Below are 18,545 nucleotides of genomic sequence, written 5' to 3'. Positions count from 1 at the left end.
TCTCTCTGGGAAGACTGTAGAGATTTGTTGTGATACGTGGGGAAAGCAGCCGGATCTCTAAGGACCCAGGGAGGGAGACATGGCCAATGAGGTTTCATCCAAGACTCTGTAGCATTTTTGTGTTTCAATGTATTCCTTGGAAAAGGAGTATAAATATTAGTTCAGAAATCCTTATAACGATAAACATTGTCACCATTTAGGAGCGTAAATAACGTTTCTAAGCATGTGGGATCTTGGCCCATATGTTTGACATACAAAATAATCTCTGATCCTTAGAGTCAAAAATGAGAACAGAGACAGGGCTGCGTGCCGGCCAGACGAGTGAGTCGTGAGGACTGATGCATCTCCCTGGACAGCGTTGAGAAGCCCCGGCTCTGCCCATAATCTAATGGAGAGGACAGAGAGTGGACAAACAAGAAATAAAATATCAGGAAGTGCTAAGTGGCATGAAGATAAAAAACCAGGATGTATCCGTTTCCCAGGGCTGCTGAAACAAAGTCCCACAAACCAGGTGGGGTAGGACAACAGAAGTTGATTGTCCCCCAGATCTAGAGGCTGGCCGTCAGAAATCAAGGCGTTCGCGGGACCATGCTGCCTCTGCCGTGCTGGGTCTCCCCGCCTCTTCCTGGCTTTTGCAGGTGGCCGTCTGTCCTTCATGCTCCTGGACCTGTAGCTGAATCACCCTGATTGCTGCCTCTGTTGCCACGTGGTGGTCTGCTCTCTATGTGTCTTTGACTTCACGTGGCATTTTCCTCTGTGTGTCTTTATTTTTTTAAGATTGTTTGATTTATTAGAGCAGGTGGGTTGGGGGAGGGGCAGAAGGAGAGACTCCAGAAGTAGACCACCCCACCCCACTCCAGTGAGTCCGGGGCTCGATCTCACAGCCCTGAGATCATGATCTGAGTCAAAATCAAGAGTCAGGCGCTTAACCGATTGAGCCACCCAGGTGCCCCATGTGTCTCTTTTTATAAGGACAACAGCACATTGGCTAGGAGCCCGCCCTAATGACCTCATCTTAACTTGGTTACAACCTCCAAGACCCTATTTCCAAATAAGGTCACACTCACCCGTACCAGGGGGTAGGACTTCAATGTGACTTTTTGTGGGCACAAGTCAACATGTAACGTGGGGTAAGAGGATGGAGGGGCCATAGAGGGGAGTGAAAGCGTGGTTTGGGCAAGAGAGTCCGAGGCCTGCCGAGAGAGAGGACGCACAGGCAGCAGGTGTCAGGAAGAAGAGGTGTGCAGGCCAAGGGCACAGTGGCCAGTGCGGCCAAAGGACTGATAGGTGGAAGACAGGAAGACTCAGGGCTTTATTCTAAATTAGATGGAAGTCACTGGAGGGCCTTGACCAGAGGAGTGCCCATGACGCAGTTGATGTTTCCAAAGGTAGGAATGCTGGGGGGAAGCTGGGAGCTTACATAGGGAGAGGTTTTAGAAGTCTGTGTGCAAAGTGGCTTGGTCTAGTGTGGCCGCAGCGGATGTAGGCACTTCTCCCTGCAGACTGGGTTCTAGTTCTACGAAGCCAAAAGGATTTGCTGCTGGATTTGATGTGGCCTAGGAGAAAAAGGAAAGAGCCATGTGTGACTCTGAGGTTTTTAACCTGAGTAACTGGGTGAATAGAGTTTTCATATACTGGTAAAGGGACAGTGGGGAAGGAGCCAGACGGAAGGGGCATCCAGAGGTCAGTCTAGACACATTCAATTTGAGATGCCTACTAGCTTTCCAAGTGGCAGAGCTGAGTATGCGACAGAATATTCAGGTCTGGAGTTTAGAGGCAAAGTCAGGACAGGACAAGACAGCAGTTCTCAGCCTGTAAATGCTGCTGGTACCCAGGGGGCTGTGCGAGGCCACTTGGAGACTGAGTGTCGTACACGATTGAGGTGAGTTGCAAGGATTAAGCCCTCAGGACTCAGGTCAGGCAGGAAAGGAAGACGAGGAAGGGCTGCCAAACAGACTGAGAAGGAGTTGTCAGTGACGTAGGTGGTAACAACAACAGCAACAAAAACAGAAAAACAAAAACAAACGCAGCACTGTGTTTTAGGACCCAAGCTTCAAGAGGACAGTGATCATTTCACAATACATATAAATAGCGAACCCTTATGTTGTACACCTGGAACTAATATGTATCAATTATATTTTTTAAAAAAGGGAGCAGTCAGCCCTGTTCTAATGAATATTTTGAAGAATGTTTCAAAGTAAGCTTTTCATTATTGAAATATAGTTAACATACAATATTACATTAATGTCATGTGTACAACAAAGTGATGCAACATTTGTATCCAGTATGAAGGGCTCACCACCATGGCTGTAGTTACCACACACAGTTATTTCAGTATTACTGACTATGTTCCCTATGCTGTACTTTATATCCCCATGACGGATTTATTTCATAACTGGAAGCTCGTACATCATATTCTCTCTCCCTGCCCCCTTCGCCTGCTTTGGTAACCTGTAGGTTACTTCTTATATCCATGAGTCTCCTTTTGTTTTGTTTGTTCATTTGGTTTNCTGTTTTGTTTTGTTTGTTCATTTGGTTTTTAGATTCTACATAGAAGTGAAATCCTACAGCATTTGTCTATAACTCTGACTTATTTCACTTAGCATAATATACCGTAGGTCCAGGCATATTGTCACAAATGGCAAAATTTCATTTTTTTATGGCTGAGTGCTATTCTGTTGTGTGTATACGACACATCTTTATCCATTCGTCTATCAAAGGACACTTAGGTTGCTTCCATATCTTGGCTGTTCTAAATAATGGTGCAATGAAGGTAGAGGTGTATATATATTTTAGAATTAGTGTTTTAATTTTCTTCAGATAAATACTCAGAAGTGGAATTGTTGTATCATATGGTATTTCTATTTTTAATATTTTGAGGAAGCCTCATACTGTTTTCAGTAGTGGCTGCGCCCATTTACATTCCCACCAACAGTGCAGGAGGGTGTCTTTTTCCCACTTCCTCGCCAAAACTTGTTTCTTGTGTTATTGATTTTAGCCATTTTGACAGGTGTGAGGTGATATCTCACTGTGGGTTTTTTTTTTTTTAAAAATCTTTCTTTTTAAGATTTTATTTATTTGTCGGAGAGCGAGGGGAGAGAGAATGCAAGCAGGGGGAGCAGCAGGCAGAGGGAGAAGCAGGCTCCCTGCTGAGCAAGGAGCCTGAAGCAGGACTCAATCCCAAGAACCTGGGATCATGACCTGAGCCAAAGGCAGATGTTTAACCAGTTGAGCCACCCAGGTGTCCCTCTCACTGTGGTTTTGGTTGCCGTTTACCTGATGGTTAATGATGTTGAACAGCTTTTCATGTGTTCATTGGCCTTCTGTATGTCATCTTTGGAAAAATGTCTATTCAGGTACTGTGCCCATTTTTTAATCAGACTGTTTTTTGGTGTTGAGTTGTGCAACATCTTGATATATTTTGAATATTAATCCCTCATCAGATACATAATTTGCAAATATCTTCTATTCAGCAGGTTGCCTTTTTGTTTTGTTGATGGCTTCCTTTGCTGTGCAATCCTTTTCAGTTACATGTAGTCTCAATTGTTTATCTTTCCTTTTGTTGCCTTTGCCTATAAAGAGATCCAAAAAAATATTGCTAAGAGTGATGTTTAAGAATTTACTGGTTTTTTTTAAATTTTTTATTATGTTATGTTAGTCACCATACAGTACATCATTAGTTTTTGATGTAGTGTTCCATGATTCATTGTTTGCGTATAACACCCAGTGCTCCATGCAATACGTGCCCTCCTTAATACCCATCACCGGCCTATCCCAATCCCCCACCCCCTTCCCCTCTGAAGCCCTTAGTTTGTTTCCCAGAGTCCACAGTCTCTCGTGGTTCCTTCCCCCTTCTCTTTACTCCCCATTCATTCTTCCCTTCCTTCTCCTACCAATCTCCCTTCTATTCCTTATGTTCCACAAATGAGTGAAACCATATGATAATTGACTTTCTCTGATTGACTAATTTCACTTAGCATTATCTCCTCCAGTCCCGTCCATATTGCTGCAAATGTTGGGTAATTGTTCTTTCTGATGGCTGAGTAATATTCCATTGTATATATGGACCACATCTTCTTTATCCATTCGTCTGTTGAAGGGCATCTCAGCTCCTTCCAGAGTTTAGCTATTGTGGACAATGCTGCTATGAACATTGGGGTGCATATGGCCCTTCTCTTCACTATGTCTGTATCTTTAGGGTAAATACCCAGTAGTACAATTGCTGGGTCATAGGGTAGCTCTATTTTTAACTTTTCGAGGGACCTCCACACTGTTTTCCATAGTGGCTGTACCAACGTGCATTCCCACCAACAGTGTAAGAGGGTTCCCCTTTCTCCACATCCTCTCCAACATTTGTTGTTTCCTGCCTTGTCAATTTTTGCCATTCTGACTGGCATAAGGTGGTATCTCAATGTGGTTTTGATTTGAATTTCCCTGATGGCTAAGGATTTTGAACATTTTTTCATGTGTCTCTTAGCCATTTGTATGTCTTCATTGGTAAAGTGCCTCTTCATATCTTCTGCCCATTTTTTGATTTGATTATTTGTTTCTCATGTATTGAGTTTGAGAAGTTCTTTATAGATTTTGGATACCAGCCTTTTATCTGTAGTTTCATTTGCAAATATCTTCGCCCGTTCTGTGGGTTGCCTCTTTGTTTTGATGACTGTTTCTTTTAGGAGTTTATGGTTTCAAGTTTACATTTAGGTCTTTCATCCATTCTGATTTTATATAATGATTTGTATATTGATTTGATCTTTGTGTATGGTGTAAGACAGTGGTCCAGTTTTATTCTTTTGCATGTAGCTTTCCAGTTTTCCCAACACCATTTCTTGAAGACACTGTTTTTCCTCATTGTATATTCTTACCCTCTTTGTCATAGATTAATTGACCATATAAGGGTTTACTGCTGGATTCTCTATTCTGTTCCACTGATTTGTTTGTCAATTTTTGTATCATTACCATACTGTCTTGATTATTTCCAAGTGGCAATACTTGAATACTTGCGTACTTGAAATTTGGGAGTATGATACCTAAAGCTTTGTTTTTCTTTCTCAAGATTGCTTTGGCTTTCTGGGGTCTTTTGTGGTTTCATTTAAATTTTAGGATTATTTGTTCTAGTTCTGTGAAAAATGCATTGATATTTTGATAGGAATGGCACTGAATCTATAAATTGCTTTGGGTAGTATAGACATTTTAATAATATTCTTGTAATCCATGAGCTTGGTATATCTTTCCATTTCTTTATGTCATCTTCATTTTCTTTCATTAATGTCACAGTTTTCAGAGTAGGTCTTTCACTTTCTTAATTAAATTTATTCTTAGATATTTTATTCTTATTGAGGCAATTATAAGTGAGAATGTTTTCTTAATTTATATTCAGCCTGTTTATTATTAGTGTTATAGAAACACAACAGATTTCTGTATATTAATGCTGTATCCTGTGACAATTCTCAATTCATTTATGAATTCTAATAGTATTTTTGGTGGGGTCTTTAGGATTTTCTATATATAATATCATGTCATCCGCAAATATAGACAATTTTACTTCTTCCTTATCAATTTGGATGACTTTTTAAAAGATTTTATTTGAGAGAGAGAAAGAGAGTGCACAAGTGTGGGAGAGGGGCAGAGGGAGAAGCAGACTCCCCACTGAGTAAGGAGCTCAATGCAGGGCTCCACCCCAGGACCCTGGGATCATGACCTCAGCCAAAGTCAGATGCTTAACGACTGAACCACCCAGGTGCCCCTCAGTTTGGATGACTTTTATTAATTTTTCTTGTCCGATTGCTGTGGCTAGGACTCCTGGTAATGTTTTGAATAAAAGTGGTGGGAACGAGCATCATAGTCTTGTCCCTGCTCTTAGAAGAAAAGCTTGCAGCTTTTCACCATTGAATATGTTGTTAGCTGTGGGTTTTTCACATATGTGCTTTATTATGTTGAGGTATGTTTCATCTACACCCATTTTGTTAAAAGAGTTTTTATCATGAACAGATGTTGAATTTTGTCAAATGCTTTTTCTGCATCTATTGAGATGATCATATGGTTTTTATCCTTCATTTTGTTAATGTTGTACCATGTTGATTGATTTGCAGATATTGACCCGTCCTTGATTCCCTGGAATAAATAAATCCTATTGGATCATGACATATAATCCTTTTAATGTATCATTGACTGTGGTTTGCTAGTATTCTGTTAAGGGTTTTTGCATCCATGTTCATGCGGAAGAGTGGCCTGTAATTTTCTTTTTTTGTAGTGTTTGTCTGGATTTGGTATCAGGGTAGTAGTTGCCTCATAGAATGAATTTGGAAGCAATCCTTCAATATTTTGGAATAGTTTGAGAAAAGTATTTATTCTTCTTTAAATGTTTGGTAGAATTTATCAGGGAAGCCATCTGGTTCTGACTTTTGTTTGTTGGGATTTTTTGGTTACTGATCCAATTTAATTACTAATAATCTGTCTGTTCAGATTTTCTATTTCTTCCCAATTCATTCTTAGAAGATTGTATGTTTCTAGAAATTTATCCATTTCTTCTAGGTTGTACCATTTGTTGCTATGTCATTGCTCATAGTAGTCTCTTGAGAATCTTTGTATACTTGTTGTGTCAGTTGTAACTTCTTTTTCATTCTGATTTTCTTTATTTGGGCCCTTTTTTTCTTCGTGTGTGGCTGAAGGCTTATCAATTTTCTTTTTCTTTTCAAAGAACCCACTTTCGTTTCATTGATCTTCTGTATGTTTTTTTTTTTTTTTGGTCTCTATTTATTTTTCACTCTGATCTTTATTATTTACTTCCTTCTACTAATTTTGGGCTCCCCCCCTTCCAACTCCTTTAGATGTAAGGTTAGATTTGAGACTTCCCTTGTTTCTTTTTTTTTTTTTTAAGATTTTATTTATTTATTTGACAGAGATAGAGACAGCCAGTGAGAGTGGGAACACAAGCAGGGGGAGTGGGAGAGGAAGAAGCAGGCTCCTAGCGGAGGAGCCTGATGTGGGGCTCGATCCCATAACACCGGGATCACGCCCTGAGCCGAAGGCAGACGCTTAACCGCTGTGCCACCCAGGTGCCCCATGAGACTTCCCTTGTTTCTTGGAGTTAGGTCTGTATCTCTATGAACTTCCTCTTAGAACTGTTTTGCTGCATCCCATAGATTTTGGAAAATTGTGTTTCCATTTTCATTTGCCTCTAGGTATTTTTTATTTATTTTAGTTCTTCAGTGGCCCATTAGTTGGTTAGTAGCATTTTGTTTAGCCTCTACATGCTTGTGTTTTTTCTAGGTTTTTTGTTTGTTTGTTTGTTTGTTTTTTTGCTCATAATTGATTTCTAGCTTCGTATTTTTGTGGTCAGAAAAGATGTTTGGTATGATTTCAGTCNCTTTTCTAGGTTTTTTGTTTGTTTGTTTGTTTGTTTTTTTGCTCATAATTGATTTCTAGCTTCGTATTTTTGTGGTCAGAAAAGATGTTTGGTATGATTTCAGTCTTAAATTTACTGAAACTTGTTTTGTGGCCTAACATGTGATCTGTCCTGGTGTATGTTCCATATGCACTTGTAAAGAATATGTATTCTGTTGATTTCGGATGTAACATTCTGTATATATTAAGTCTGTCTAATGTGTTGCTCAAAGTGACTGATTCTTTATTGATTTTCTGTCTGGATGATTTATCCATTGATATAAGCGGGAGTTTTTGTTCCCTACTCTTACTGCATTACTGTGAAATTCTCCCTCTACGTATGTTAAAATTTGCTTTTGTATTTGGTGCATGGATATTTACAATGTTTATATCCTCCAGCTGGATTGATGCTTTTATCAGTATGCAATACCCTTCTTTGCCATTTTTATAGTCTTTGTTTTAAAGTCTCTTTTGTCTGGGAGCCCCTGGGTGGCTCATTCAGTGAAGCATCAGACTCTTGATTTCAGCTGGGGTCATGATCTCAGGGTGATGGGATCAAGCCCCCTGTCCAGCTCTGTGCTGAGCATGGAGCCTGCTTGGGATTCTCTCTCTCAAACAAACAACAAACAAACTCTTTTTTTTCTGACATAAATATTGTTACCCCAGGTCTTCTTCTTTTTTTTTTTTAATCTCCATTTGCATGGATAATCTTTTTCCATCCCTTCACTTTTGGTCTGTGTGTGTGCATTTAGCTCTGAACTAAGTCTCTTAAAGCCAGCATAGAGATGGGTCTTGTTTTTTTTATGTAATCACTTATCCTATGTCTTTTGATTGGAGCATTTATCAATAGTTAAAGTAATTATTGACCGATACATACTTATTGCCATTTTGTTCACTGTTTTCTGGTTGCTTTTATAGTTCTCTCTGTTCCTTTCTTCTTCTCTTGCTCTCTTCTCTTGTGATTTAATGACTTTCTTTAGTGCCATGTTTAGAAATCTCCCTTTGGTTTGTTTTGTTTTTTGGGTTTTTTTTGTAAAACTATTGTAGGTTTTTGGTTTCTGGTTACCATGAAGTTTATATATAGCACCCTATTTATATAGCAATCTATTTTAAGTTAATGGTTGCTTAAGTCTGAACACATTCTAAAAGCACTATGTTACATTTTTACCTTCCCCACGTTTTATGTATGCGACGTCACATTACATTTGTGTGTGTGCGTATCCATTAAATAATTATTGTAGATATAGTTGATTTTACTACTTTTGTCTTTTAACCTTCACACTAGTTTCATAGATGGTTGCTCCACTCCCTTTACTATACATTTGCTTTTACTGGTGAGATTTTTCTTTCATCATTTTCTTCCACTAATGGCTTTTTTTTTTTTTTTTCTCTTAAAGAAGTCCCTTTAACATTTCTTCTAAGGCCAGTTTAGTGATGATGAACTCTTTTAACTTTTGTTTGTCTGGGAAACGTTCTCTTTTTCAATTTTGAATGATAATCTTGTGGAATAGAATATTCTTGATTGTAGTTTTTTCCTTTGGCCCTTAGAATATATTATCCTCTCCCTTCTGGCCTGTGAGGTTTCTGCTCAAAAACCAGCTGATAATCTTTTGGGTGTTCCCTTGTACACAACTTGTTGCTTTTCTCTTGCTGCTTTCAAGATTCTCTCTTTATCTTTAATTTTTGATATTCAATTATAATGTGTCTAGATATGGACATCTTTGGGTTCATCTTGTTTGGGGCTTTCTGTTCTTCTTGAACTTGGATGTCTGTTTCCTTCCCCAGGTTAGGAATGTTTTCAGCCATTATTTTTCAAATAAGTTTTCTGTCCTTTTCTCTCTATCCCTTCTGGCAACTCTGTAATGCAAATGTTTGTATGCTTAATGTTGTCCTAGCTTTTCCTTAAGCTGTCCTCATTTTTTAAAAATCTTCTGTGTTATTTCCAATACCCTGTCTTCCAGATCACTGATCCATTTTTCTGCATTTTCTAATCTGCTATTGATTCCCTTAGTGTATTTTTTATTTGTTATTGTATTCTTCAACCCTGATTGGTTCTTTTTAATATTTTCTTTCTCTTTGTTGAAGTTTCCACTGTATTCATCCATTCTTTCCCTGAGTCCAATGACCATGACTTTGACCTCTTTATCAGATAGATTACTTAGATCTCCAATTTGTTTAGTTCTACCTAAGATTTTGTCTTGCTCTTTTGTTTGGAACATATTCCTCTGTCTCCTCATTCTCTGACTCTCTGTGTTTGTTTCTATGGTTTAGGTAGATTAGCTACATCTTCTGGTCTTGAAGAACATGGCATCATGTAAAGTGTGTCCTGTGGGGCCTGGAAGTGCAATCTTTCTTGGTTACCAGAACCAGACATTCCAGGATCACCTTGTGTGGGCTGCATGTGCCTTCCTGCTGTGGCTGGAACACAGCTGCTGTGGGCATATCTTTGGGTGAGGTTGATCCTGTGGGAGCCACTTTGGGGGTGCTCTGGTCCTGGCAGAGACCACCGACCTGGTGCAATTGGCCAGGAGCTGTCAAAGTTATATCTCTGTCCTGGAATAGAAGTATTTATTCTTAGAAATTGCTATTTTAAGAAAATGATACTTTGAGAAATGGTAGGAGGGTATTTTGGAGTGGGGTTCTTCAAGGGAGTAAGGAAAGGAAAGCCTCTCACCTTTACATTTTCCTCTCCCAAGTGTCATTGCTTTCCTACCTTCTCAGCATTGTTCTTGGGGAAGTGTATGTATGCTTGTGGTGTGTTTCATGAGGAATCAAAACCTTAGAGTAGTTCATCAGTTTATATAACTCACTGGGGAAGCCGTGAGCTACTCAACAAGTTAATACTGTGGTTATTTTCATGCAACCCTCATGCCAGACCTTTACCATTAACTGTCCATAGGGAGAAAAAGGCAAATAGCTACAGACCTTTTTATTAATGACAGTATTCATATCTAGTCCTTCTCTGAGCATCTGTCAGTGATTCTGCTAGCGAATGTGGGTTTTTTTTCTTTTTTAATTCCTCCAACATTATTCTATAGAATTAGAGAGGTTATTAGTTAAGCCACCTTTATGAAAGGTTTGATTGCAATCCTCAGTTAATGCTGAGGGATTACAGTCCTTTGTCCTGTTTGTTTCTTATTTTATAACATTTATTCATTTATTTTGGAGACAGGCTTTTGACCAGTGTCTTTTCACTTAGGGATTCTAATGTATGCCTTGGAAAAGCATAACCAGCCCTTCCAGGAACGTTGTACTCTTCTCCCTGGCATCACCTTCTGTTTGATTTGGAACTTCTTGTCAAAGCTTGGGGCATATCACACAAGGAAACCACTTAGACAAGGGTGCTATGCATGAGACTTGTGGGGGGGAAAAAAGAGAAAAGAGGAAGAAAAGAAACTTATAATATGCTAATCTTTAAGTGAATCAAAGGACAATAGCATGAACCAGAGAAGACTCTAGAACTTGCATCCCAGAGTCTGTTTCTTTGCTAGCTTCTTAGTGACCTGGGGTGAGCTCCTTGGCATCTGTGATCTCAATTATTTCACTGGTAAATTAGGAAGAAGATTAACTGCTTTGCTTCCATTACAAATTTATCATGGAGATCACCATGAGACCTTATCACAAGACAACCACAAAATAGCAAGTAGAACTTAGCTAGCACTTATTTACTGTGGGTCAGACACTATTCTCAGTATGTTAAATGTATGAACTCATTTAATCCCCACAACGGTTGATGAGACAGTCATTATTAACATATAACTCAATTTACAGATGAAGAAACTGAGAGGATTGATAACTTCCCAGTGCCACACAGCTAGTAAGTGGCAGCTAGGACCTGAAGTCAAAATGTTATTTAATGAGTTGTGAACTTTACCACCTATTTCTCTACAAAATATATTACTATCAGCTCAAATAGCAATATATTGCTATCAACTCAAAAATGCAATGGTAATGGGCTTTCACTTTTCTTTATAATTTTTTTAGACCTTTCAAAAATAATTTACATGGGTAGAAAAGTCATATTTTTCAAGAAGTTAGACTTGGAATTTGGGAACCACTCAAACCCAGGTCTGTCTGGGTATCTTGTGGGGTCAGTAGGCTGGCTCTTGTAACTTAGTGTCATTGTTATCAAACCATGGACAATTCATTCGTCAGGCAGCTGGACCAACTCTACGGTTGGATCAGTTGACATGTCTATTTGGTGAACAAGTCAAATTCCTTTGCAGGGATAATACCACATATTGGGAGGCATAACATCCATAATTAGGCAATCTAATGTTCCTCAGTAGCAGAGTCCCACAGGCTCTGAGAGCTTAGAAGTCAAGTGAGTTGCACGGGTTTTCTAAATTCCACAGGATTTACAGACAGTCGTGGTTATTTCTGATAGCTTGGATTCCTGCTACATGATAAAGAAGACACATCAAATTAGATTTCAACCCGGAAGTCCATGAATCCCACAGGCACGATGTGATCAAAATGCCTGCGGGGCACAGATGATGGACATTCTAATGGTACACTTTAATTCTCTACCTTAAGTAAAGTACTGTGACTTTTACTCCATTGCAAAACTGAGACTTAACGTTCGCAATTGACCTTGCTGGATTAGTGTGCTTATGTTGATCTGACATGTTCCCGGCGGTTACAGTGCTTCTCCTTCTAGAAGGTTGGGGAAATATGTGCATGTGTGCCAATGCCCACCCTCCTCTGTCATTAGAACTTTGGGGGTAAATAAGCCAAATGTGCGGGATCAGGGGAAGTCTTGGCAAACAGCAGGTTCAACAGCAGGCACTGGGGACTCGCCTTGGAGACCAGTGCTTAAGAACACAGCTCTGCTCGCTGGAAGGACTGAAGAAGCTTGGCAGGGCCCATGACCCAGAGCAGCTAGAGTAGAGGAAGGATGGGAAATAACTAGAGACTCAGACCTAGGGAAAGGAGAAGGGGTCTCGACTGGCCCTGAAGTCATGGAAAGGAACAGGGCTTAGGCAGCAAGACACACAAGCCCAAAGAAGGCAACGTGTTGAGGAGTTGATGTTGATTGATACTGGGTTCAGAGTGGGATTGGTTCCAGAGTCTGGGCTCAGCTGAACTAAAAGTGGCATCAAAATGGCTCCTGTTTCAAAGGGCGAAGGGCAACAGGCAAAGGAAGCCAAGTCTATCATTACACAGTTGAGTCCAGATCAGCTGAATTTGTAGTACATAAGAGTATGGCTCCATGAAATGCTCACAAACTGTGCCCACACCTGTAACTAGCCCAGATCAAGAGAGAATGTTCCTGGAAATTCCCCTCCTGTCCCCTTCTGGTCATCTCACCCCTTCAAGGAAAATTACTACCTGACTTCTCAGGGATTCAAACATGAAGTTTCTAAAACTTGCGTTTGTGATATTTATAAATCAGGAAATCTGCATTTCTGCCCTAATCTTTGAGGTATTAGATCCAGCAAGAGTAGGGACGTACTCTCTTAAAGCAGGGGCCTGCTGAAGAGGAACAGCTGTCCCTTAGGATATGGCCTCAGCAGGCCCGCTTGGCTTACCTTGTTTGGTCACCTGCCTGGCCCACTGGTATAAGAGCTTGCAACACTTACCTTTTTCTATTTCTTGATCCCAATTTCAATGTCTTTGTACTTTTGACCACCCCAAGTCTTAAGTACACCGGCATAGAATTAGATAAATAAATACATCAAAAAGGAAAAGATTTTCTCCTGATTTATCACTCCTGCCCATTTTATACAAATGCCCTGTAATTCCCTCAGTTGGCCAAGATTTGTTTGGATATCTATTCAAAATATATACAGGATATTTATCTATATGTAGTGAAATAAGCACTTGGAATAAGAGTCGGAAGACCTGAATTCTACTCTCACATTCTGCTACTGACCAGCTGTGTGCAACAGGGTCTCCTGAATTTTTTAAATCTACAACATGAGAATTTTACCTAAATGATCTCTCAGGGCCCTATAAGTTGGGACATTTGGTAATTTTGTGGGTGTATAATGAGGTTGCCCTTGAGTTCGTGCAGACAGAGGGGAAACTGTAACTGCATGGTCTTCTCATCCGTGCTGGGTGGACGCAAGTCCAAGGCTGTGCGGGCATGTGGGGCATTTGAGGTTTCTGGAGCCTAGTAACATAGCAAGAGAAGGGAAGTGGGAGCCGTTCTCCCTGGGTGCAGGCAATAAGGGGTGAATTGTCTATAGAGAAAGGAAAAACAGTAATAAAATGGCCTCAAAGTAGGTCAGCTTTTTATTATCACCCTTTGCCAGCAATTATTCACAATGTTGGTGATCAAATAATCTTCCCCCAAAAGATTTTTTTTTGGCTAAGTTCTAAACCATTGCTACAGTTACTGTTGAGCTTTTAATAACTTATGTGGAAGTTTGAAATGAGCACAGGTTTGGGGCTCCCGGGTGGCTCAGTGGGTTAAGCGGCCAACTGGGTTTCAGCTCAGGTCATGATCAGGGTCGTGGGATGGAGCCCCCTGTCAGGTTCCTCGCTCAGTGGGGAGTCTGCTTGAGATTCTCTCTCCCTCTGCTCCTCCCCCCCCACTCATGTGCGTGCTCCCTCTAAAATAAATCTTTAAAAGATAAAAATAAAAAATAAATGAGCACAGGTTTAGGACTTACTCCTTCCTAAGCTTTGTATGCTGTATGGACGTTTTTCACCCAGATACACACAGACTCATGAGCTGCGCACGCTCATTTGGGAGACAGTTTGTAGTGGTTTGAACTCCTCTGAGTGTGCTCATGGGGCAGTCTGTGTCTGCACTCCCTGGGGATGACATATTCCTGCGTTTAAACAGTAAATTCAGAATGAACAATGACCGCCCTGAGACCACAAGGACAGGAAACAGCCTTGAGTGGCTTTGATGCTGCCATTCTCTGTGACCGCTTAGAGACTGTAAGGGTGAGCTACAAGGGACAGTCTTGAGGTTTGGTAAGTGCGAAGTTTAGTTCATATGTGCGATATTTTGCTGAATTGGAATAAAATCTTTGAAGCTGAAATATCTTCCCTCTCAGAGACTCATTGTTTTACAACTAAAGAGTGAACCGAGAACGTAATGACTACCCCTGACAATAATTTTCATGTAGGAGAAGAGTGTCAAAAATGTGCCTGCTCTAGGTGTGGGATCCTCGGGTTCGTTACTACTTGAGTCATTGTTCTCTCCTCACGTTTGTACTAGTTACTGGCCAACAGCCTCCCAAGAACAAGCGTCCAAAGGAGCCGGGAGAGAATAGAATCAAGCCTACCAACAAGAAAGTGAAACCCAAAATTCCCAAAATCAAGGACAGGGACGCAGCTGATGCCACACCAAAGGCGCAGTCTATAATGATACATATGATGGATAAAGGCCGCTTCCAGAAACCTGCCGCCACCCTGAGTCTGACGGCGGGGCAAACTCTAGAGCTTCGATGTAAAGGGAGCAAGATTGAATGGAGTTATCCCACCTATCTTGACACCTTTAAGGACTCTCGCCTCAGGTGAGCGCTTACGTATTTATTTTTACTTGCGCTGGTCAAGGGTTTAGTGTTAAATATTGCGTTGTTTCTGCCATCTACCATCTCACCCTAATAGCTTATAAAAAAAAAAAAAAGCTCAATGAGCAAAAGCCATAGATTTTATTTCTTTGTCCAGTTTTTTAAAAAAATTATTGCAAATACTAGCCACATGGGTTAAAACAGTGAAATTTTATACGAAGCCAAAAGACAAGTAATTGAAACCGTGATGCATAGATATTGAAGAATTCATACATAAAAACAATGAGCCCAATCACTGCTTTCTCTTATTTTTTATGTAATCATAATGAAAACCGAAATAATCTAACTGGAGATGCCTATAAGTGCGTTGAGAAGAAGTCAACTTACACTGATTTGGGGCTTTTCCACTGCTTCTCGTTTGTGTTTACTTTCTTGAGTGTGTGAGGTACGTGTTCACAGTTTCAGTTGGTGAGACGGCTGCGTTTGAATGAGTACCTTCTGGAGCCTGGGTTTCTTGTGCAGGAAAGGTGGTTAAAGTGATGCTTAGGAAAAGTGTTAAAAGGCAAGAACATGGAGCATGCTTCAGTGGGTCCTGGGAGGACCCCGGGGCCTTAGGGGCTGGGGACCCAGTGCATATTTGTGGGGGTTCCCCCGAAATCCGTGGGCCTCCATTTTCTCATGCACGGAATGAAGGGGATCTGACTGCATAACTTCTAGGATTCTTTCCAGCTTTTTCTTCATATGATTCAGGAAAAGGAAATGCAGGATATTGTCTGGAATGACTTGAATGATGAAAGAATGAGGATCTCAGGCATCAAAAATTCTGTGTGTTCCTGACAGGCTCATTTTCCACACAAAGTCCACCCCCTCACATCTTCCCCTCCCTCCAGGACACTGGCATGCCCTCAGCGGCAGGGACACTAAACTGGGGAGCATCCTTGCCTCCCCCCCAACTCCCCTCATACCCCTGCATCCTCTCAATCTGTAAACCCATCCGACAGCAGCCCCAGCCAATGTTGCCCCTCACCGGCAATCCTGAAACACAATAACCACACCCAGATGTCCTCCGGGGCTCCTTCTCACTGTGGCTGGGCAGAGGTCTTAAAAATGTGGATCTGAACATGCCCTTCCCCTACTTAGTGGGTAGGGCTCCACTGAGGGATAAAGTCCGACATCTTTACCTGACTGATGAGATCCTCCTTGAACTCAGAATCTCTCTCAGAGTGGCCTCTAATCTCTTGATGAATATCTCTGCTTTCACTAGCCTGGGCTCCTGTAAGATCATTAAATGTGCCTGGCTCCCTCGGGGCCCCCTCTTCACCTGGCTAACTTCAGCCTGCCTGTGGCTTTCTCAGGGAAGGCTGTGTCCTGCCTCCTGGGTTCACTTTCCCATGGCCCAGGCTGAATCCTCATTTGATCACTCTTTATATTTAGGATTCCTTTTTTTTAAATCTGTGTTTTTCACGGGGCTTAACTGAGTCCTTGGCATTTATCTTTAGCTATTGAATAACTAGACAATCTTCTCCCCCTTCTTAGACACATACACCTTAAAGAATAAATAAAATATATACAAGTAATACCTCTCCATTTCTCCACCCTATTATATTAAGACTCTTTCACATTTTATTCTGAAGATGTTCTGGCTTCAGGAGATAGAATAGTGTAGAGTTTTCCTTGAGGGCTATTGGGTTGGATGAAGAGTGGTGTGTGTGTGTGTGTGTGTGTGTGTGTGTGTGTGTGTGTGTGTATTAAAGTATGTGTGTACATCCCCTGCTTGGGACAGATCTGGAAAGATTTGCTACCGTGTACCTTTAAAATGATTTAATTTCCAAAGTGAGATTTACACACTTTGTTGTAAAACCAGAATTGAGCTATTTTAAATCATTCTGAACAGCTAATTTTTGACTCACAGTATTTTAAACCTAGATGATTTGACCCTTGAAGATATAGTATTTTCTAGAAATAGTTTCAAAGTTGTATTGGCCACAATGTGTTTGAAAATATCTTAAGGACTCAAAGTAAAGTGAACATGAATCTGAGTTGAAGAGAAATATCTAAGAGCTGGAAAACCCCATTTTGACTTTGTAACATTAAACCGTATTCATTTGAAGCAGAGTCAGGGCTTTATAAGAAAGTAAAGACAGATGTGGGCCCCCAAGGACCTTACCAAAAAAATGTGAAAAATTTGAAAAACATCTAGTCATAAGTCTGTATAAAACAACAACAAAATCATAATTTATTTGACACCAGAGATTTCAACAAATTGACTCTTGACAACTTTCCCAGAACATGGTACCTTTGGATAGAAGAGAAATATTCATCTTGTGTTTTCTTTTCCTGTGGAATGAGTTCTTACCACTGTTCTGACAGCTTTGGGTTTGGAAGCTCCCCAGGTGTGCTTCCAATAAAGCCTGGTCATTTTAAGCAATTTTGGTAGCTTTCTGGAACAAAGTTCACAATGCTACCACATTTGTCGAAATTCAGTCTTCAGACCAGAAGCGGGAAAGGGTTATAGAACAGAGAGGTCAGGCAGAGGCATAGCTAGATTTGAATCCTGCTTTTACCACTAACCAGTAAAGTGATTTTTGATCAGTAATTTGCCTAGAACCCACTTTCCTCATCTGGAATGTGGAGATTATATTATCTAATGTAGGTGCCGCCTGGCCCATGGCAAATGTTCAATAAATTGCAGCTAATTGTTACTAAGCAGTGTATATTTCTCAAGCATGATCATCGAGTGATCTTTTGGGGCAGTTAATTCTGATCGAGACTCAAATCAGGGAATGTTGCACAGACAGCGTAACTTATAATATAGAAGATCCACAAAAGATTGTACACCTCTTCCCTTTTTCATTTAATTGATCAGTTCTTTGTAATCTGGGGCCTATGTTCATCTTCCCCCATGGAAATGTAAGCCACTTGTTGGCAAATACTGTGTTTGCTTGGTTCATCGTGAGATTCCTAGCACCTTGAAGAGTGCCCGACACACACCAAAACTCAGGAAATAGTTTTTGGTTTCCCCAGGGGTTTAGTGGTCATTTCAGAAACCAGTTCCTGGGCATGCATTTGTTCACTCAACATTCAAAGACACACTTAGTGCCAACATGTGCACTGTGCATATGGGGTGGGGAGTGACAACAAAATGTGAATATGTTTTATATCTAGGGTGCTGTGCCACCTTGGATCCATCCCCACTATCTCAGAGCCTAGTTTTGCTTCACCTTATGGGGCCATTTTGTCAACTGACACCCCTATCTCCACCCCCAGGAACTTTTCCCTCTTTATCCATCTTGTCCCCCATCTATGCTCATTAGTCTCCAGGGTCTGTTGTTTCTACCTATCTCTTGAATCCATCCTAAGTAAGTTATGTTGCCCTCTGTTTTTCCTTTATCCCTTCTTGGAAATTTCCAACCCAAGATGAACCTGTTCAGCCACTTCTTGCCCACACTTGGGCACTGAACACTGATGGAGGAAAGCATGCAGCTGGCCAGATGGGTGCCATTAGACTGTGGTCACTTCACTTGTGTCTGGCAATGCTGGATAGATTTCTCTAGAGAGCTCACTTTTCCTCTCTTCTTAAACTTCTGATCTTTTCCATCTCTTTCCTTTGAGCTAATGAAATTCTCATCTAATTTATTGAGAAATTGGAGCCCTTAAATTGCCTTGACTTCATCTTATCACATCCCTTCC

The 18,545-nt window shown here is 40.7% G+C and overlaps 1 protein-coding gene across 1 annotated transcript in view; it reads left to right on the top strand.

The window, feature by feature from the left end:
* The window catches only part of PDGFRL (platelet derived growth factor receptor like), a 62,231-nt gene that overhangs the window by 2,670 nt on the left and 41,016 nt on the right, over positions 1-18,545 (top strand). The window contains exon 2 of the mRNA XM_011230530.3: positions 14,561-14,858. Within this exon, the coding sequence (XP_011228832.1) occupies positions 14,561-14,858 (298 nt within the window). The remainder of the gene's footprint in view (positions 1-14,560; positions 14,859-18,545) is intronic.

Source organism: Ailuropoda melanoleuca, chromosome 18 (genome assembly GCF_002007445.2).
Source record: "Ailuropoda melanoleuca isolate Jingjing chromosome 18, ASM200744v2, whole genome shotgun sequence".
NCBI classification, from domain to species: domain Eukaryota; kingdom Metazoa; phylum Chordata; class Mammalia; order Carnivora; family Ursidae; genus Ailuropoda; species Ailuropoda melanoleuca.
The sequence above is the reverse complement of the archived record's forward strand: the minus strand, read 5'-3'. Positions and strand labels throughout refer to the sequence as shown.